Below are 21,844 nucleotides of genomic sequence, written 5' to 3' on the forward strand. Positions count from 1 at the left end.
AGGATGACAATGCGGTGAAGGTGTGGTTTGATGTCAGAGTGCAATAAAGGTTACGGAGTCGTTGGAAATTTTTTATTGAAAAACTATGCGCTTTTCTGAAAACTTGTCAAAAATAAAAAGTTCTTGAAATCAGCCGAGGAATACGCCTGAATTTTTCTGGAGCATTTTGAGCAAAATTTTGAATTTTGCAAAAATTGTTCATATGCAAAATCCAAAATTTTGCTCAAAACGCTTCGAAAAAATTCAGGCATATTCCTTGGCTGATTACAAGAAATTTTTATTCTTGATGATTTTACCGAAAAGCGCATCGTTTATTGTAAAAAAATTCATGAATGTTTTCACAAAAATTTTGCCATTAAGACGCCATTTTGAAAATACTAAAACGGAAAATCGATCTTTGAACCATGGATTCTCAAAGGTTAGACATTTATTTCACCGCTTAGTGAGATTCCAGGTTAATTACAGACTCGAAAAGCTTTGGAAAATGGTTCACAAAAAAAATAGGCACGAAAAATCACGTTTTTTTTTGTTTAAACTGCATTTTGGGATAATAAATAAATTTCACTGGCACCGTCGGAAAGAGGAGATCTTAAGCAATAAAAATATATGTGTCTCAATTTTTTCTAGTGTCGAATAGTCTTAGTTATTGACCGTTGAAAAGCAGTATCCCGGTAGTGGCGTTTTGGCCGTTTAAGGGTTAATTGCTCAAATATTTGCATTTGTGAATTCTCATCATTTATGAATGAAAACTCACGAAACAATAAACGGATTAAATCGAGCTTTATACCAAACGACGGCCGATACGTAAAAAATGTAGCGGAAAAGAATTGAAGCTCTATAAAATATTTCTAATTTTTGTTTGGACTATTTTTTGTTAGGACTCGTTTTTTTCGTTTTATGCATCGACAATGAGTAAGCCAAAAATTCTCATTTTAAGCCAAACGGCGATAGATAAGCAATAAAGTTTGAGAGAAGAATTGTAGCTTTTCAAAAGACTTATAATGTTTCGTTTAACCTGTTTTTGATAAGACTCGTTTTTTGGTTTTATTTATTGAAAATACTATGAAAAAAATAGAAAATTTAAATTTTGAGCTAAACGACGTGTTGCGGCAAAAGTTTCAAGGATTAATTGAATCTTCTAAAAAGTCCTACAAAATTTGTTTTTAACCCTTTTTTGATAGTACTTTTCACTTTGGTTTTATTTATTGAAACTACTATGGGAAAATCCAAAATTCAAATTTGAAACCAAACCATGCAAAATATGGGAAAAAGTCTTAAAGACGAATTATAGCTTTTAAAAAGTCCTGAAAAATTTCTCTGAACTCTTTGCCAATAAGACTTATCATTTTCGTTTTTTTTATTGAAAGTACTAAGTAGAAAATCGAAAATTCAAATTTCGAACCAAACAACGCAAAATATGGGTCAAAGTTTTTCGTGGAATTTCAGCGTTTAAAAATTCCTAAAACATTTCCTCAAACCATTTTTTGACAGAGCTTCTAGTTTTCATTTATTCGTCGAAATTGATATACAAAAATCAAAAATTTCAATCTTACGCCAAAAGACATGAAATGCGCAAAAATCTGAAAGAAGACTTGTAGAGATAGGGAAGAATGTCTGAAGAAGGGGTTGTAGTTTTTTATTGTTAGGTAATTCAGAAAATAAATATACATTTACAAATGTCTGCCAGAAATCGAACAAATAACGCAAGTCTCACGATTAGAATGTGTACCTCAAAGCCTACAGAGCTTTGAGCAATTTAATCTTTAACTGTACTTAATTACGTAGAGAATTGAGAATATGAAGACGCTAATAAATACTGGGATCTGAAAGAAATGTTTTTGATAAGGTTTCATTCAAGCATTCCCAGTGCAAAGATGAAATATACGATAATGGTAACCCATTATGATGATAATATGCCTGCGCGGCGGACAGATTTTTCAAGGTAAATTTTGAGTGTGATATCATTTTTACAGGCTCCACAACATTTTTTAGAACAGTTTCCAAATTAAAAAAAAAATTATTTTAGTTATTTGAGGTTTTTAAATATGAGACTTTGTCCTAAATAAACTGAAAATATTGAAATCATACAAGATTTTTTAAAATTGTGCATACTATATAGATTAAAAAAAAAAGATTAATTAGCGATTTTGATTAACTTGGAGAGTTACCAATTTTTTAAACCTTTATTTAATTCAGGATCTGATGATTTTTAATTTTGAAATTGAAGAAAATTAGAAGGGAAATGGAAGAAAATTGCCGTTTATCAAAAAGCGGCCTGAGTAGTGTTTTTGTCAAAATGAAAGTAAAAACGTTATAAGGGCTCGCATGTCATCTAATGAATTTTTCAATAAAAAGTATATTAATAATCTTTAATTAATCTCGAAATTGATTACATAGTAATTAACACAAAGTTAAAATATAACTTAGACCAAAGATGGGGTAAGTCTGAGCAAAAAGCTGAAAATAAGTCTAATCACGTGAAAGCAAACTAATTTTTATAAAATTAAGAATGCAGTGAACTTCCATCTATTTAAAAGTTCTCCTATACTCTTATTCGAAATTACGCAGTTCTGTTACCTTCCACCACGTGATGTAGGGTCCCTCCCGTATCAGTGACTGACCAATTAAAAAAAGAGGCCCAAAGAGCGAGAAGAGCCCGCGTTTGTTGGAATTGAGTATTTTAGCATGACGTCATGGGAACGCAGATAACTTTTTCGGGACAATATTCTCATCATAAAAGTAAATCATGTCAAATTTGTCATGTCTAGAATGTACTTTCTCAGTCACGTTCTATTCGTTTGCCAATTGACGTACTTTCAGTGTCACAAAATAACATATCAAGAATATCAGGTTAGTGCATCAGATCGGGTACTTTAACTTCAAATTGGATATTTGATTGTATTTGTGACACTAAATGGTTTTCAAACGATAAAAGGACGAAACAGAATTTCGCAAATGCATTCTACACCTTCCTGACATTTTCACCGATCCTTCTCTGACCGCAACGTCATATTACAATACTCACTATTGGGCGAAATATTCGAGTCGTTTTTTTATTCGATTATATTGATTCTTAGTTGGTAAATTGTACTGTATCAATTAAATGTTATATATTTTACATCGCACGTCAACAAATAAGCTGACATACATGCAGGCTAACGGACTGCGACTTTTTCAACATCACATGTGCCGAAAAGTGTTTGTCTATTTAAAATTACAAAGTATAAACTTGTAATATCAAATTAATAATAAATTATTTAGAGAATTAAGGAATTTCTTACATTCAATTTAATTTAATTTTTTAAGTCAAAATTTGTTCTGAATATTTATCAATATTATTATTGATATTATTTATTGATTTCAAATCGACCCGCGCTTTTCGGCACATGCGCAGTTGAAGAAGTTGCTTATAGCGCCCTCATCGATACAAGACCGAGGCAGAAAGTTAACGCTGCTTGACGAAAAAACCTGAAAGTCGCGTTAGCGGCGGGGGCCCTTCCAGCCTTAAAATTATCGAACGAGCACATTTCAAGGCCGTTAAGATAGGCGGAAGTTCACTGTACAATGAATCAGAAAAGACTCACTCGGAAAACATAGGAAACAAATTAGGCATAAAATTCTGAAAAGCTTAGTGCATTCAACAAATTTCTTGAATACTTCATTTTTGAAGGAAAAAGTATCGATATCCCTATACAAAAATGCTGTGACGTTGAAACGTCACATTCTGCGAACCGCTCAAGCGATCATTAAAACAGATAGCTCAAGTGTGTGTGAGTGAGATGTGTGACATAAAATGATTTCAGTAGAGGTTACAGTGATTGATTATGAGTGGCTTAAGTCACGCAAAGAGAAAAAATTTCTCACCATCCACATGTCGACTTTTGGCACATTTGGAATGTCATTTCACAAATCCAGGTTTTAGTACAATTCTAGGCATTTTAAATACGTTTTAGGCTTTTCTTGATACTCTTAAAATACGTTTTTAATAATAAACACAACAGGTTATATTTACTGTTTACATTTGCAGTGTATAGCGGTCATATTGATTCCCCCATCAACTGGACAAACGCGCTACTCAGGCTGAATTACTTTCGGCGATCCACTCAACCAATCAGATTTTCTCGCAAAAATTAAAAACATACTTTTAAGCATTGAAAACAAATCAAACTTATTTGTTAAAAAACCTTCCTTTCGAAATTAAATTCATTTTTTAGTGTTCTTTTAATTGAACTGTGAAAAAATCTGGAAAATATGCAACAACCCCCTTTTTCCTATAATAATTTTTAAATTACGAGAAGTCAAATAGGGAGAGAGGGAAATTATTCAGTAATAACGACTATGGGAAATTATGCTTCATTTCCTGAGAAGGCATATGGAATATGCATCATGGAAAAGGGATCTTAGCAGAAAAATTAGTTAGATTCCTTTTCCTCTGCAAGGAATATTTTTTTTCACTGTCACTTTGAACAAACCTCAACATTCAGTGAACGCGACACGTAAGAGTTTATTAACCCTAATTGAAAATATATATGTGATTATTAATTCAAATTTACGCCTATTCACTCTCTCTATTTTATATCGAAATCGATATTTTAGTAGTTAGGGCCGTGAGGTATTTTTTTGACAAACAGCTTCAATTATAAAGAGCAACAGTTTTCGTCTTATCTATTGTTTACCTTTTATTTAATCAGAACACTTTCAACACGAGCTGAAATGAAAGTTCTAAACATGTAGCGTGTAGACCTGCAGGAAATTTTCGATGACGTAATATTTAACAGCACTCTTAAATTCATTATTTTTAATTAAAGAAGGAGAATATGATCTAGCTTGTTTTTTTCGTAAAAGCAGCTCCCATTAATTTTCAATTTATTTGAATTGACCCTATTCAAGTTTAGATATCCAGTAAATTATAGAGGTAGCGATATTTAACTAATTTGTATTATCACTTTATTTAAAAAAAGGAGGACGATAAGAAATTCCCGCTGGCCACTTTATGCTACTGCTCACTTTCACATTGGAAACGATGCTTTTATATATAAATACATTTTTTTACTTCCTAAACGTCTAAAGCTGTGCAAGCTTTAAAGTTGTGCACGATTCTGAGTTTAAAATCTAATATAAAAACACAATAAACGTACCCATATTAGAATGGTGTTGATTTCTGAGATGGGGGGCAGGTAAACTCGCCAGAGGAAGGTGAGGATGAGGCCCGGTGCCATTGGGTCCTGGAGGTGGTTCCGGTACAGTAACTGGGACTGCACCCGGAACTGGTGCACCGTGTCCAAAATTCAACATCCGACTCAGGGCTACGTCTTCCAAAACCACTGGATCAGTTCCATGATCATACGGGCAAAGATCTCCACTCATGCAATATCCCTTTTCTACAAAAAATTAGAAACAATATAAGGATTATTAACAAAATTCGTAACTTTGTTCTTATAAAATTCAAAAAACAGTTGAGGAAATTACTGATTTCCTGAGAATTCTATAATACTGCATGTGTGTGTACTGCGCTTATAATCGTAAATTATTTTAAACTTCTAAAAGAAAAAACGTTATATTTTTCATTGTACTAACAGCAAATTTGGCTGATAAACTATATTCATTCTAATACGAATAAACAATAAATACTATTTCACTGTCAGCTATAATAGATCTATACTTTTATAAATTCAATTAAGTATAATTATTGAAGTTTTCATTGACATAACAAGACGATATTTAATGAGATGGTTCCCCACCAAGTTGGCGTCCTCATGCAATGTCGCCAAATTACACCTCAACATTATTATATATTATTGTATAAAAGTTTTCTGAATTTTGCTACGTTAGGCACATAAGTAATTGTTTATTTAAAGGCTATTATTTTTTACACAAGTTGATAAAAAAATTCTTGTATTTTGCAAAATGACGCAGAATTAATAAACGCTATGCACGTTCCTCCTTAATTTACTATTATTTGCCTATAGCACATAAAACGAAACATTCCTTACCATCGAAATCTTGACATCGTCGTTTCAGAGGAAAAGAAGGAACTTGATTGTTGGGAATATTCGCAGCGACTGCGACCACACTTTGAATCGACTGACTAGTCGTAGACAATCTCATATCTACGTCACCATGATTACTATCCTGAGTAGGTGTTCCACCTCCTGGACTTCCATCTAAGCGTTCAAGTCTTCCAAGATCTGTCCTCTCCAACCGATCCAGCTTTTTGCGCTCTAAAGATCTCGACCTTGACCTAGACCTCGACCTCGATCTCAAAGGAGTAGGAGATCTGTTCCGAAATCTCGCCCTGTGATCCCTAAGCTCAGGACCTTCGCGTATTCGTGGCCGCAAAGGTGACGTGCTTCGACTTCTACTTCGCCTGCAAAAATCACTGCGAGATTAAAGTCTCGTTTTATTATTGTTGTTTTCAATCAAGTGTGCTTTCTCAGAGTGTCTGCCGGTCAGGTGATTTTAAATTCCCCGGTCAGGCAATTATAATTATTTTTCAAACTTCGATGTCCAAACAAAAAACTGCAATTTCTTTGGAAAATTCCCTGTTCCACATCAGAATTATAGTTCTCTTCGAAAATACCCCCTTCTAAGTGCGAATAATAATTCTTCTAGGAAATTTCCTCTTCGAAAAAAGAATCCAAATTCTTTCAGAAATTTTCCCATTTCAAATAAGAATTACAATTATTTTGGAAAATTCCCTGTTCCAAGTCAGAATTATAATTCTTCTGGAAATGTCCTCTTTCAAGTAATAATTATAATTCTTTTGGAAATTTTCTTGTTTCAGATCTAAATTATAATTTGTTTTTATAAATTCTCTGATCCAATTCAGAATTACATGGGGTAATCGGTACAATTGTCCCCTTCCCAATGATTGGCCACCTTATTTAAAAATTCTTACATACACGAATATTCACTAGGTTATATTTTTAAATAATGACAATAGATTTAACAAAAAGCTTATGGAATTTTGTTGAATTTGGTGATTAAAACCACACGATAGTAGTATTCTCACCTTAAAATAATGTTTGTATATTGATAAATGTTTGCTAATCAATGACCTCGTAAATTATGCGAAAAACCGTGAAAAAACGTGATATCTAACAAGAAAATAACTAATATCTTTGCAAAAAATAATTCAAAATTGTTTAAAATTGTGTTAAACTATATATTAAGGTCGTATGGTGACAGTTGGCTTCTCTCAGTGAGATAATACTCCGCTAATTTTTTCAGATTTAAAAAAATGAATTTTAGGGGTTGAGAAGAGCATCAAATTTACGTAAAAATTCAGAGTTTCGTCGATTTCGCATTTTTATAAAGATAAATATTTGTTTTAGAGAAATATCTCTTGAATGAAAATTGTAGCTAATAAAAAGGACAAAACTTTCACTTCGTGTCTGATTGGAAAAAATTACTTGGCGACGGTATAATGCATAAAAAGTGTGATATCTTAGAAATAGGTAAATGTAAGGGCATAATTGTATGCCTAAACATTTTTTGTATGAATGCCAAAAATTGTGAGATCTTCCCAATACAATAGGGAAAAAATATATTATAGATATGAAATGAAAAACTTGAAACCGGGACACAAGAAAAATAAAAAAATTCTTTAACAAAGCTTTTAATGGATTCTCCATCAATGAAATTTCATAAAATAGTAACATATATCAATAGGAGGAAGACAGAATAACGGACTACTTATTTTATACAAAATCATATTTTTAATACTTCCCTATACTAAGAATAAATATACCGTTAAAACATGTAAACATTTTTTCTAAGGTTAAATGCTTTATTTTCTTATATAATGAAGTAAAATCTCTAACACATTTGTGATTCAAAACTTCACAAATACGTAAGTCACTTTACGCCAAATTATTTCATTATCGTAGAATCACTGGAATCAGAACATTGTATTCGATGTTTCTCTACGACCTCTAGCAAGTACTGTTTCTGAGTTCCATATTTAGTAAGAACAGTATTGAATTATTGTATGTTACTCTTTTACAATCATTCAATACGGCTCTTATTAAAAATGAAGATCAGAAATATTAGTTGCTCAACTGTTTATTTGTTCAACTGTATATTTGTTGCGAATATAAGAAAATACTAAAAATATGCTTATATATAAAATGAGTAATCTGTTATTTTCTCTTCCTTCTATTGACATATGCTACTATTGTATGAAATTGCGTTGCTGGAAAACCTATTAAAAGCCTTGTTAAAGAATTTTTTATTTATTTTATTTTTTCCTGGTGCTCCGATTTCAAGTTTTTCATCTCATGACTATTATATATTAATTCCCTATTATGTGGGGATTATCTCAGAATTCTTGCTATCCTTACCAACAATAATGGGTTCTACGAATATTGGGCTATTGTTCCGTTACCGTTAAGACAGCGTATTTTATCTTGTTACAAATAAGCTTTAGTCTATCTTTCCGCTATGGATAAGAATTAGGCTAACTTCATTTAGCTAAGTTTTCAGGAGGAATAAATTTTGTAATACAGTTTGCAATGTAATTTAGGCTCTTATAACTTTCAAAATAAGAAAATTTTAAAGATTTTATTTCTTTCAACACTTCTACGTGTTTACTAAATTGCATACAAAATGAAGATAGCCTAATTCTTATCCGTTTCGGAAAGATAGACTAAAGCTTATTTGTAATAACATGGTAGACGCTTTCTTAAATATAAAGAAACAATAGACTAATATTCGTAGAATCCATCGAATTATCTCTGTCTAAGAAATCGCACTTTTTATGCCTTTTACTGGTGCTAAATTTTTTTTGTTCAATCGGACACGAAATTAAAGTTTCGTCCTTTGGATTAGCTGCAATTGTTATTCAGAAAATATTTCTCCAAAGCAAATATGTATATAAAAATGCAAGAACTACGATAATCTAATCTTTACGCAAATTTGATGCTTGAAACATCTAACCTTTTGTTTAATCTCAAAAAATTATGAGTGTATTATCTTACCCAGAGAAACAAACTGTCGCGATTCGGACACTGAAAAATAAAAAGAAGTTTTTTTTTAACCACCCTAGTATGTATATAATTTGTTGTCACTTTTACAAATGATAAGTGGAAATATGGTAAAAACAGTTTTTATCTCCAGCCATTAATCATTCAATATAAATAATTTAATACTTTTAACGCTGAGCTTCGTATGGTGATTTAAATCTTTCTAAAATTGATTATTCATTTGTGTATTTTAGAATTCCGCTCAATGTTTATAGTGTTTTTTTACAACTGGTTAAACTAGAAAAATGATTTAAGTGGCTAATGATTGTACCTATCACCCTATTATTGTTTCGGAAAATTTCATGTTCCAACTGAAAATAATAATCTTATCGAAAATTCACTGTTATAAGTCTTAAATATACTACATTATACATCATTTTAAAATTCAGATATAACTCAGAATTATAATTCTTTTGTCAATTCTCTGAACCAAATTTAAATTATCATTCTTTTCAAAAATTCTTTGTTCAAACTCAAAGCTATATTAAATCTGTTAGAAAGTTAGAATATTAACATATTTTCCTGTTCCAAATCATAAATACAGTCTACATCGTTATTTCGAAAATATTTCTCTCTTTGATTTAAAGTTCGTATCAATTCTTATCTTAGAATTTAAGTGTGCACCAAATTTTAAGATTGCAAAGACTTGAAAGATTACCAGATATAAAAATATTTGCAAAAAGCATCACTTACGTTATTGGCATTACCGATAATAAAGTCGTTTCGTGATTGAACAAAAAGAAAGTAATCAATTTATCAAAGCAATTCTAATAATTCCTTTAGTATAATCTAATGAAAATTCTCGGCCACTGAATCAAATTCTCGGACCGACAGACACCCCTCTTAATCTCATTTAAGAGAAAGCATTATTAACGAACTCATTATTTCGTACCTTCTTTCATGTCGCCTAGCATTCAAAGGTGGAGACTTATTCCTCCAAGGACGGCTCCTGTCGCGTTCTCTGTCACGGCGAATGTGCTCTCTACTCCTTGACCGCCGCCTGTCTCTATCCCAGGATCTGGAGCGTGACCGTGTTCTCGATCGCATACGACCCCTGCAAAACAGATTATAGTTTAATCATTTAACGCAAGATAAATATGTTATAAAGAAGCAATTATGAAAAGATCACCATGTTGACGTACCGACTTCTGGGTCGCTTTTCCTTATCTCTATCCTCCTTCTCAGAATCTGACTTCCTACTCTCACGTTTGATCACTATAGGGGCGGTTCCGTTTATTTGAACGGCAGGCGGCGGACTTGCGATCGCAGGAACCACTGGGACAGACTCTTCAATTGGCTTTTCAAATTCCACCGGTGCCGGTGGATTGACTCCTGGGGGCGTTGCAGTTCCATCTGGCTCTACTTTTGCTGGTGGTAGTACGTACTCTTGAGTTTCCAAGGTCTTAAATAATAGTTCCACAAAGTTTTTGGTTTCTGGAAGATTGAAAGTTTATTGTTAATAAAATTTTAAAAATCCCCTCACTACTTCTGATTACTTAAATCAATTATAAAATTATCCAAGGCTATTCGTAGTATGAGACAATCGCATTTGAATAGAAATAACTACGGGAAACTTTCTAGAAATTTATCTTTCTTCTTTTTAATCAATCAATAAAATGATACCTTGTTGTAAAAATACATCGAGTTGTTCAACCATGCCGACTCGTAGCTCATCGAGAGTCTTGTCTTTTTTGACGAGAGCATAAACATATTTTGCCAAAGCAGCAGGATCGGCATCACATCTGAAAGTTAAATTTTCAGCACTATGTTAATAATATTTTTTAGTACAATTTTAGTCTGTTTATTTAACTTCTAGAAAACTACATAAATAAACAAATTTACTTATTTCTTGCAAGCCTAAGTATTACCGATAACCTAACTAAAAAACGACTTTGTTGAGAATTTTCGTTTTTAATAATAAATTACAGTTTGTATAAATGAAAGACAAAGTTGCGTTTGTTTATGAAAAATGCAAATACATTTGTTTACTTAATTTTATTTTTGATTTCCAAAAGAACTTGAAACACATTTTTTTTCTTGATATTAGTAAATAAAAGACTTTTAAATTTCTTTATGCCATAAATAGCTAGGGGACTTTCATTTCATTATGTTTACGTAACATTTCCTGGTTCCTAAATACAAATTTTAGCGTGGAATTAAGTAGCATGACGCTTTTTACGAACTATAAAAATACTTCCTTTAATTGTTCAAAACATCTCACCAAATGAAAAACAAATATTCAACAAGATATTTTTATCTTGCACAATAAAACTGCCTAGGAAGACTAACTTTTCCCTGAGCAAATAAATTTAAATTGTACCAGATCCCTAACTATTGATGACATCCAACTCTTATGATAATAATAATAATAATAACAAAAATAATATCATATAGCTATATAATTCATTCAACGCGCTCATAAATCAATATAATCCCACAGTAGTAATGTATAAACTAGAAACAATATTCTTTCAGTCGCTTGAAGTCAAAACGAACTTTCAAAAACCTAACCACAACCTAAACTTCTATCAAAAAATGTGTTCTAACAAAAATCTTTCATTTTTATCACTTTGATTAAATCAAAACTGATTGAATTAAATCTTTTCAATTTCGTTTCTGGGGTCCTATAGACCCCAAGACCTCCCAAGAGTGAAGCTTTGCTCCAAAAAGAGAAACCCACTCCTAACACTCCGTGGATCTTTTTGCACGTGGATATTATTTTCAGAGCATTATTTTTATTTACATATTGATGAACTTCGATCGAGCGATGTCCGTTTGCCCTATCAGTGACGATTGCCTGAAAAGTGGAATTTCGGAATTGAACTTTTCGGAGCAGAACTTTTTCTAATAGATATTTTGCTTCTAAATTCCAGAAGACTTTGAAAATATCAGGACAAGGCATGTAAATATCATCACACGACGAACTAGAACCGCGACACATGCCCGACCATTTACTTTATCAATTGCATACGCATACATTCAAGAACTGATCGCACAAGCTGGCCTACTTACAGTGGCTCCAAAACTGACGTTAGCCATGCCTTAAATAGATCAGGATTCTCTATTATCATTTTTATTCAGTATGTATCCTCAAGCACATAGAAAATTGCAATCAGATCACGAAAATGTATAACTTTTAAGCGGGACAGACACTACCTTCGAACAAGACAGTCGCCATTCTGAAATTACACTCTGCACTGACGAACTCGAAGTTACAAAAATGCAAGAACGACCGAACGTACGATATCCTAACAACGGCGAATTCGGTTCTAGAAAGTTCCATAGGTGTCGCTGCTAAGCAATGGTAAATTTCAAATAAAATCCAGCAAATTCCTCCATAATCCAGTGATTCCAGTCGACAGTGACACTTCTGTATGTACTGAGATAGGTCCCCGAAATTACTATTATGAAAATCTACAAAAAAGTCCCCTGATTGCAAATATCGTGAGTAGGTTTTCAAAATCTGGTTCAATTTTTGTTTAAACAATTTTTTAAAAACATTTTCATCATTTACTCACAAAAAATTTAAAACGTTATAAACAAATGATTTTTTAAAATAAAATTGCCATATTTTTGCAGTGTTGTTACCTCAGAATATATTGCTCAGAAAAATTTGAAACTTTTACACTGTCTATATCGAGGACAGATCTCTTGAAAGGAAAAAGATATCTTCTGATCAAATAAAAACTTCTCTCCGTAAATTGTTGTTGAAAAATTACATTTTTAAGAGGAAATCGTTTAGACTCTTCATTTATGAATAAAGAACTCATCCATACCAACCAGTGTCATAATATTGCTTAAAACTGTTGAGAAACCTTTATCCACCATTAATAACATAATTTATTGTACATAATATACCTTGCTAAGTTGTTTATAACAATTGACATAAATAATTACTCTTAATAACCAGAATTGCCTTTTTTTTATTAATCCTTGACGCACAATTAATACTTGCACTCTTGTGATATTTTCTCGCCCGACGGGCCATTATTTATTCACGGCCTTAAATACAATGTATCTTTTATAAATATACGCTGCCCTAAAAGTCACAATTTTTAAGCTATTAGCGACTACCTTCTCTATGGTGAAAAATAACACTTTTCAGTATTGTAGTATTTTCTCGTACGACCACAGCCATTATTTGTTCACAGCCTTATAAACAATATATTTTTCATAAATCTACGCTCTCTCACAAGCCACGATTTCAAGTTATAAAAAAAAGCGCTGTCGCAATGATAAGGGTTTTTTTACTTAAATACTTACACCACTGCCTATTGTGTTATAGCTTGTGTAGTACCTTCACCCTAAAAAGTACATATCAAGCTCAATGAAGTAATGATAATAAAATATAGGCAATATTGTGGATTGCGGATTTTAAGATTGTCAATTGTTGGGGAGCGTAGATTTATGAAATATATATTGTTTAAAAAGCTGTGAATAAATAATGGCTGGTCGTATAAGAAAATATCATGAGGGTGAAGTTTTATTTTGTGCCATGAATTAATAACAAAATGAAGAAAAATTGGATTTTCACAATTGAGCGTTATTGTTAATAATATGGATAATATATGTATCTCGCAGCAGGAGGTGATGTGGTGATTCTGAATTCTCTTTTGTTAAAGCTCCTTCGGCTTTAACAAACACATTATCATCACGTATCTCGTGTTTCCCACTCAAGTTTGTCCCTCAAATTGTATATAATTTCCATAAATGTATATTATTGCAATTAATAACATGCATTCGTATTAAAATAGACGTAGTTTCGCTGTCTCGTTTAACAAAAATGCGCATTCTTTAAAAAAAATGTTGTTATTAAACATTTTATTGCAACTTCTGCCATTTTTGAAAGACTGAATTTGCGCATTTCCAATTTTATTTTTACAATTTAAAAGTTACAAATGCGGTCTACACAGCAGCCTAACTGTTTTTAACTTCTATAGTATGTGCCTAACCTCAGTGACCCAGACTTTGTGCATTGCATTTTCTATCGAAACTCAACCAGTTGTTATGATAATCTTGCAGGGTATTTCAAATCAACATTTTTCTTATTTTGACTTTTTTTAATATCTTGCGTTATTTAGCTTAAAATATCCATTTCCGTGTTTTTGGAATTTTGTAAATTCTATAACTCTGGTAATTTTTGGTTTTGTGAAAAAAAGTAATTAGGATAAGTTTTTGGTCTTTTTGAATACTATGAATATTTGTAGATAGAAGTTTTTAATTTTGAAAAAATTGGTCTCAAAAAAATTAAAAATGATCTAACCTTTTGAACTTGTATCCAAAATGGCTGGCTAATGAACAGACACATTTGTAAAACCTGATTTTCCGATTGAGGGGGTCTCAAAACGTAAACATTTGAAAAAAACTGGGTAGATCAAATTTGATAACAAATCTAATACCTTCTCTGATGAGAATGTACAAATTAATTAATTTGCCATGAATAATTTTTTGATAGTTCCTTTTTTGGGTTTAATCGTAAAAAATAGCAATGAAAACATAAAAAATTTGAAACTCCTCACACAGACGAAAAAAAAACTTTTAAAAAAAAGTTGTGATGAGAGCGTACCCAGGCAGCGGGCAGATTTTTTGTTTACTGTTAATGATGTTTTTCACGATTTAAACACAAACTACGCATCTTATTAATAAGAGATTCATAACAAATTTGTAGATCTTTTTCAAATGCACAATTTTTGTTTACTCATCTTTTACCGCATTTTGCATGGTTTGACCGAAAAAGTAATTTTTGGATTTTCCATTATTTATTATGCCGTCAAAATTTGAATTTTAGATTTTTTAAGCAAATTCAAAAAGTTGTTACGATAATCTTGTTGGGCATTCGAAAAGCAACATTTTTCTTCTCTCCACTTTTTTTTATATCGTGCGTTATTGGGCTTAAAATGTTCATTTTCGTGTGTTTTTTGAAATTTTGTAAATTCTATACATCTGGCAATTTTTGGTTTTAGGAGAAAAGTCATCAGAATAAATTGTTTGCCCTTTTGAATACTATGAATATCCGTACATTGAATTTTTGAATTTCGAAAAAAGTGGTCTCAAAAATATTCAAAATGCGTTCACTTTTTGAATTTTCATCCAAAATGGGTGGCTAACGAACTTGACTTTTAGTTTAGGACAATAAAAGAGTGTGCCAAAAGCGAAGCTAATAGAATAATTTTTCTATAAGCCATCGTGCTCACAGATAGACATACATACAGGCATATAGACAGACACATTCATAAAACTCTGTTTCTCCGATTCAGGGGTTTCATAACGTAGACGTTTACCAAAAACTGGGGGGGGGGGGAATTGTCCACAAATCTAATACCTTCTCTGTTGAGAATGTAAAAAAGATAATAACTAATAACTTGAAAATTGTGGCATTTAGGGGAGCATACATTTATAAAAAATACATTTTTATAAGGCCGTGAATAAATAATGGCTCATCGTACGAGAAAATATTACAAGAGTGAAAAGTTTAATCATGTGTCAAAGATTAATGACAATTATTAAACCATCAATTCTGGGTATTGAGGATAATTTTATTATTGATATAAATTATTATAAATAATTTAGCAAGCGAGATTATGAACAATAAATTATTTTATTAATTGTAGATAAAGTTTTCGCGACAATGTTAAGCAATACTATGTCACAGGTTGTTCTGGATGATTTTTTATTTATAAATGAGATTTTAAACGATTTCCTGTTAAAATAGCAACTTTTTAACAACAATTTACGGAGAGAAGTTTTTATTCGATCGGAAGATTTCTTTTTTCTTTCAAGAGATCTATCATCGATATAGACTGCGAATAAGTTTAGAATTTTTCTGAGCAATAGATTCCGAGGTAACACTGCAAATATGGCAAATTTGTTTTAAAAAAATCATCTGTTTATAACGTTGTACATGGCTAACGGTTCGTCGTACGAAAACAGTGCAAGATGCAAAAAAGTTTTAGTTTTGCTCAGCCACGCTAAAAATGATTTTAGACATTTTTTTTGTGAATGAATAATGAAATTGTTAAAAACTATTGTTTAAACAAAAATTGTAGTAGATTTCGAAAAACGTACCCAAGATATTCGTGAACATTCGACTTTTTCCCCTTTGAAAAAAAGTAATCTCGGGGACTTCATACAAAAGTGTTAATGGCGACTGTATTACCAGATAGAAATTCCAACTGTATGTGGAAATTATAATCGAAAAGTAAAAAGTTAAATTTCAGCAGGTGAAATATAATTCTAACCATTCAAATTTAATTCTAACATTTTAAATTCAATTCTATTACCATAACCGTAAATTTTCTTTGATATATTATTCTATGCTTATTTTAAAGATTATAGAAGCTTCTTTGACTATCAAGTATTACATACTTTCGTAGAAGAACATATGATTAAATGTTTATGTCGAAAAATATTATCGATGTCAAATCATGAACATTTTCATGACAATTTTAAATATCCCGCTTGTTTTTTTACGAGTTTGCGCCATCTGTTGGTCGAACTTTAATATTAATTCCTATCCAATACATTCCATCCGGATACGCATCACGCATTGACGCCGTCAATGATAATGGCCGTCAATTTGTTTAATACTGGGGCGTTGTCTTTCGAATTATTTTAAACATCAGTGATGAAAATTGTGCAATTCATTTTTTAATAGAAAAATAAGTGTTCTTGGAGGCACTTCAAAAATGGAGCTTCCAGTTTTCTTATATTTATTTGTAATATGTCTAATATCTTGGCATGGTGAGTTGAATTTGTTGACCTGTACACCTGTTGTCACTGCTATTTATTTTGAATCAATTGAATATATATTTTGTGCTTTTTATTTTGTATTTAAAACTTGGAAAAAAAGGGTAATATCTATATATTTTTAATTGAAGTTGAAGAAGAATTTGATACGAAAGTGTTAGAAATTCATATTAACTCTATTATGACTAATGAATAGTTAACTTATGAGTCCCCATCATTATCCACTGGAATGCTCGTTTTCAATAGTTTATATATTTTTTAGACAAAAAGGTTTTCATTTTTTCAAATTTAGCTGAGAATTTGTAGTTAGATTTAGAATATTCTTGATTCCTGTGTATTTCTAATATGAAACATTTATTATTTTCTGTTAAAAGGATTAATTAATATATACTCGGGTGTATCAATAACTCAAGAAATTGTATAGATTTTTAAGTTGTTTTAAAGGCAATAACTGTTTATAAATCAATAAATCTCTATCATTAAACAATTCCAGGCAAGACATCTGTCTTAGAATGCAAACATTTGTGATTTAATTTTCTTCTACGATATAAAGAGAATATTCTTCATGCGGAATAAATCAAAAGTATTTATATCGGGTTAACAAAAGAAAATTTCCAAAACAAAATACCATAAATACAAGTTTTTATAGTTTGAAAATTCCTGTACTACTTTCGAATGTATTTTGACTAATCATTTACCGGAGAAAGGTGTGAGCTAATTAATGAAAGTCGATTTTGATGCAATTCTGCGTATTTATAAGTTTTGCATATCAAGTTTATTGCATTTTTAATTGCACGTGATATAAAATTGTAGGCAAAAATACATTTTCAAGTATTATAAGAATCTTTAAATTGTAAAAATTGCATATTTTTTGTATTTAGAAATTCAAGATTTTTTTCTGTCATCCGGTTTTAATATTTTGAATTTATTCCTTCTGGAAAATATTCTCTTCATACTGTCGAACAAATCCTGTGCATACTATTCCTTAAAAAAATATTTAAGGACAATTGCAGACCATTAATTGTAATCAAATAAATATTCATATTATAAGCCCAATAATATCTTCAAAATTGTTGTTTTGTTTTATACAATTTAGGGCTTTGTTCTTCAAAAACTAAAAAATAATTTTTAAGAATAAAATAATTTTTTTTAGCCTTAAATTCGTAAAAGAAGCTTAGGGGTTAGCGTTTTAAAGATTCAAAATCACACTTTTTGGGTACTTAATACTTGTGTAAATTAATTTCCATTAAAAATATAAAATAATACTGTTGCCAACTGTGTATGATTGCAAGCTATATATTTAAAAAATGAAATCGAGATAAAATTTAAAAAACCAGAACTGTAAACCATTTTTAATATGAAATTCTAAAGAAAGGATTTAAGATTTTGTTAACTTTTAAGTTGAGTTCATAGACTTAGGAGGAACTTTTTTTTTAACACATATATTAAAAACCTTATAATAAATTGATTTCTCAAACAAAACACATGACTTGAAACCCCGGCTTTATTTTTGACTGTTTTTTATTAAACATCCCGCGCTTCTTAAGAATCACTATAGACAAAAAGTATATTTCTTACAGTGCCCCTTTCATTATCAGAAGAAAATTCAAAATGTCACATTCCTCTCGTAATCAGAGGATCCTGGTTTTCATGGGAAACTGGTCGAAATACGTTGACGGAGATAAATGCTGAAACCATGACAAATAGAGGACAATGTCTCAATATGTTAGAAGAGTATCATGTAAATTATACATTCGTATTTCAAAAAGAAAACTGTTATCACTGTGTAAAATTGATCGTGAGAACAGTCAACATTCTGGAAAAGCTTGAATGTACGTATAAATACAATCTCAGAAAATTACAATCAATAATTGCTGTTAAAAGAATTAATGTTTCCAAAAATTAAATTCTATTTTAGTGAGCTGTGTTAATTTACCGCCGGATGTCCAGCCAACGGTAGAAAATGTATGCAGAGGATTGCGACCTGATCAGCAACTTGTTACATTATTTTCTGAAAATTACGTGCCTGTCAATTGCAGATCTTCCCTTGAAGGTGTCTGGCAATTTGCTTATCAGGTGAAAAAATTATAAGCTTTAATTAGAAAATCATTAATTTGGTATATTATACTTAATTTACACGCATTTTCTACTTACTAAACTATTAATTTTGTTTCAGAATCGATTCAGATTTACAGGAGAGTGTAATAATCCAGACGCACAAATTCGATCGTGTCAAACTGCTGGAACGCAATTTTTGATAACAAATCAAAAGTTTAATATAACATACAAACAATGTCCTGGAATGAAAGGAACGTTCGACGGATGTAAGAAACCTATTCCATTAAAAATTAAAATACCACTACACTGCAGTTTTCTGCCATTTTTGTTTTATAATTTCATAATTAATGTGAAAATGTTTGTGCTCGAAAATCAAATTTTATAAAAGTACTGCTTTTTAAGTATGTACGTACATATATGAGGGTGGCCATTTTAATTAAAGAAAAAAAATTCCCTGTCATTTCTCGTGTCTTTCACGGTCCTTGAACATTTTTCACGGTCAATAAAATAAAAAAATTGAAACTCTAAGGCTAAGCATTTTTCAGTTTAAAGTAATAAAAACAAACTAAAAATTAAAGCTCTCAAATTGGAATTCTTCAATTTTTAACTTTTCAAATTGACGTTTAAAAATTTTTTAATTAAAAAATTATTATTTGAATAATTATTATTATTCGTATTCGAATGCTCAATAATTTACACGTATAAAGTGAAAAGAAGTAACACTTTCCAATGAAACAATTATAAATTATAGAGTTCAAAGATTAAGATTTAATTCTATACATATAAATCCACGTTATCATTTTCAATGCTCTAAATTAAGGAATCAATCAATGAACTTCAAATTTTTTTAAATTTTATTATTTTCAGCAATTTAAAATTTTTTCTAATTAAAAATTATTTTTGAAGTTTTTTCAGAACTTCTAAATATTTTAATAAGTAATAAATTGTAAAAAATAAATATTTTTGTTTAAACATTTTCCACTTCTAATGCTTTTAATGGTTAATTTTATAAGCCGTAAAGTCTGCATTTTGACATTCTTTAACTTAAAAATGTCAGCTTCAAAAAACAATTAGAAAAGATAACATTTTTTAATTAAAAGGTTTTCGAATTACGCATTGTAAAGTGAATGGTATCATATTTGAAAAATATAAAAATTCAACTCATTTGTAAATTTCCCGATCAAAAAATAAATTCTAAGAAATAGACTTGTTTTGAGACACGTAATTTGACTTCGTCTAATGTCTCTTCGAAAGATAAACGCGTCTTCTCGTTTTCCGTCAATATTTTCGTAATGCTTGATGGTTACACCCGGTTATGTAACGTATAACCTAAACACTGAGTGAGTGAAAGCGAACTGAAGCAGAAGACACGATTAACCGTCACTCTCTCGCCTCCTTGGACCACCTTGTCCTCTATAACAGGAATTTTTCTTGCGGGTCTGTAGTTTAATTCAAACATTAATTGAAAAAACTTGTAATTTCAGTGGTCGAGTACAGTTGTCTCGGTGATTGGTTCGTGGATAAGAATCACTTCTTCGCAGTCGCTAATACGAAAGAATCTCGAAAAGACGAGAAGTACAGATGTTTCCTTAAAAATCGAGACGACGATCTCTATATTGGTGTTTCCATCACAGCCGAGTGCAATACTTTAAAAACTGTTGAAAAAAGTCCAGAGCGTTTGAGAATTACTCCAGTAAAGGCTGAAGTAGTCGAACCTGGATGTAGATTGCCCCAGAATATGACGGGAAATTGGATTAATACGGCTAATATCGATGCTGATATTTTCATTAACGAAACGCATATTATCGAAACTTGGTATCCGGACGAAGGTCGATTCAGAAGGACGATTTATGTTTGTCGGGAGCAAAGAGACTCGAGAGTAATGATGGCGAGATTAACTGTCGATGGATGGTAAGAGACTTCAATTTAGATTTTGTTATAATTTACCTTATAAATAATTTGGCCTTCTCACCAAAAACTAATTTTTTATTTTACAGTCAGAAGGATTACGTTTGTTTCGACTTTGTACCCCAACACCACAATGTAATCAGATACAGACGTGGAATCGCAGTAATAAAGGACGATTTCTCTACTGTTTGTTCCTGGGTTCAGTTTCCAAACAGAGAGAATTGGAAATTTGATTTGTTCCTTGGTAAATTTCGTATATTTGAAATCTTACTCTATTCCTTTTCTTACCTGGAATTTTATTAATTATTTTCGTTTCTTTTTTATAGCAAAACATCCCGTGCCAGTGAGATGTCCCGTGGCAGGAAAGTTCAAGTTTGAGCAGAAAGGAGACGTTCTATTCGAAACGAGAATTCTTGGCGGAGTTACGCTTTCTCCTCGTCCGAATCTTTACTGCAAACAAAATATCTCTGACTTTTCGGTTTGTGATACCGATCAAAAAGAAATCGCAATTGATGAAACATATTGTCTCACTGTCGATCACTTGGGAAGGCCGGTAGATATCTACAGTAAGTTAATCTTTATTTTATTTATCTGAAATGATGTAAATAAAAGCTTGAAGCCATGGTGGCCATCCATCCGGGAGAACCGCGAGAAGCTTGCCCCGAGAGAGAAATATTACACTCAGTATTTAAAATTCTGCAATTTGGAATGATGAAAATGACAGTTACTTGATCTGACAGAATCACAGCTTTTAGTAAAAAAATCTATCCAATCCCTTTAAACGTCACTTGATACCATACTTGATATACTTATTAATAATATATTTATCCTCCAAAAATTCTATAATTTTAATAAAAAATTATATTTTGAATGTGCAATTCTAAAACATTTGAATCTTTGAGGTCTTGAAACTAAAGTTTATTCTTCATTTGTTGTGGTTTCAAATTTTAAATTTGATAATATTGTACTTTTAAATTCAAGTATTCAAAATTTAAGGACCATTTCACTACGAGGGTGGATTGATAAGTTTCTGGCCTGACCAAGAAAAACAACGTTTTTAAGAATTTTTTTTTTTATTTCTCAACATAATCTCCTCCAAGGCTGATACA

The 21,844-nt window shown here is 31.1% G+C and overlaps 2 protein-coding genes across 3 annotated transcripts in view; one reads left to right on the plus strand and one right to left on the minus strand.

The window, feature by feature from the left end:
* LOC117175949 (RNA-binding protein 27) overlaps positions 1-12,216 on the minus strand; it is an 18,782-nt gene extending 6,566 nt beyond the window's left edge. The window contains exons 1-6 of one of the 2 annotated variants that reach the window (XM_033365819.1): positions 12,036-12,216; positions 10,647-10,765; positions 10,166-10,457; positions 9,916-10,077; positions 5,994-6,367; positions 5,139-5,381 (exon numbers count right to left, since the gene is read on the minus strand). In XM_033365819.1, coding sequence (XP_033221710.1) covers positions 5,139-5,381; positions 5,994-6,367; positions 9,916-10,077; positions 10,166-10,457; positions 10,647-10,765; positions 12,036-12,094 — 1,249 coding nt within the window. In that variant the 5' untranslated portion in view covers positions 12,095-12,216. Of the gene's footprint in view, positions 1-5,138; positions 5,382-5,993; positions 6,380-9,915; positions 10,078-10,165; positions 10,458-10,646; positions 10,766-12,035 lie in introns of both variants that reach the window. The other variant, XM_033365818.1, reaches the window with a different exon arrangement.
* A 4,361-nt stretch (positions 12,217-16,577) lies between these two features.
* The window catches only part of LOC117176941, a 12,006-nt gene continuing 6,739 nt past the window's right edge, over positions 16,578-21,844 (plus strand). Inside the window, exons 1-7 of the mRNA XM_033367345.1 lie at positions 16,578-16,763; positions 18,350-18,601; positions 18,688-18,845; positions 18,946-19,093; positions 20,312-20,738; positions 20,825-20,979; positions 21,062-21,301. Of these exons, the coding sequence (XP_033223236.1) occupies positions 16,709-16,763; positions 18,350-18,601; positions 18,688-18,845; positions 18,946-19,093; positions 20,312-20,738; positions 20,825-20,979; positions 21,062-21,301 (1,435 nt within the window). The 5' untranslated portion in view covers positions 16,578-16,708. The remainder of the gene's footprint in view (positions 16,764-18,349; positions 18,602-18,687; positions 18,846-18,945; positions 19,094-20,311; positions 20,739-20,824; positions 20,980-21,061; positions 21,302-21,844) is intronic.

The sequence above is a fragment of the Belonocnema kinseyi genome, chromosome 7, assembly GCF_010883055.1.
Source record: "Belonocnema kinseyi isolate 2016_QV_RU_SX_M_011 chromosome 7, B_treatae_v1, whole genome shotgun sequence".
NCBI classification, from domain to species: Eukaryota; Metazoa; Arthropoda; class Insecta; order Hymenoptera; family Cynipidae; genus Belonocnema; species Belonocnema kinseyi.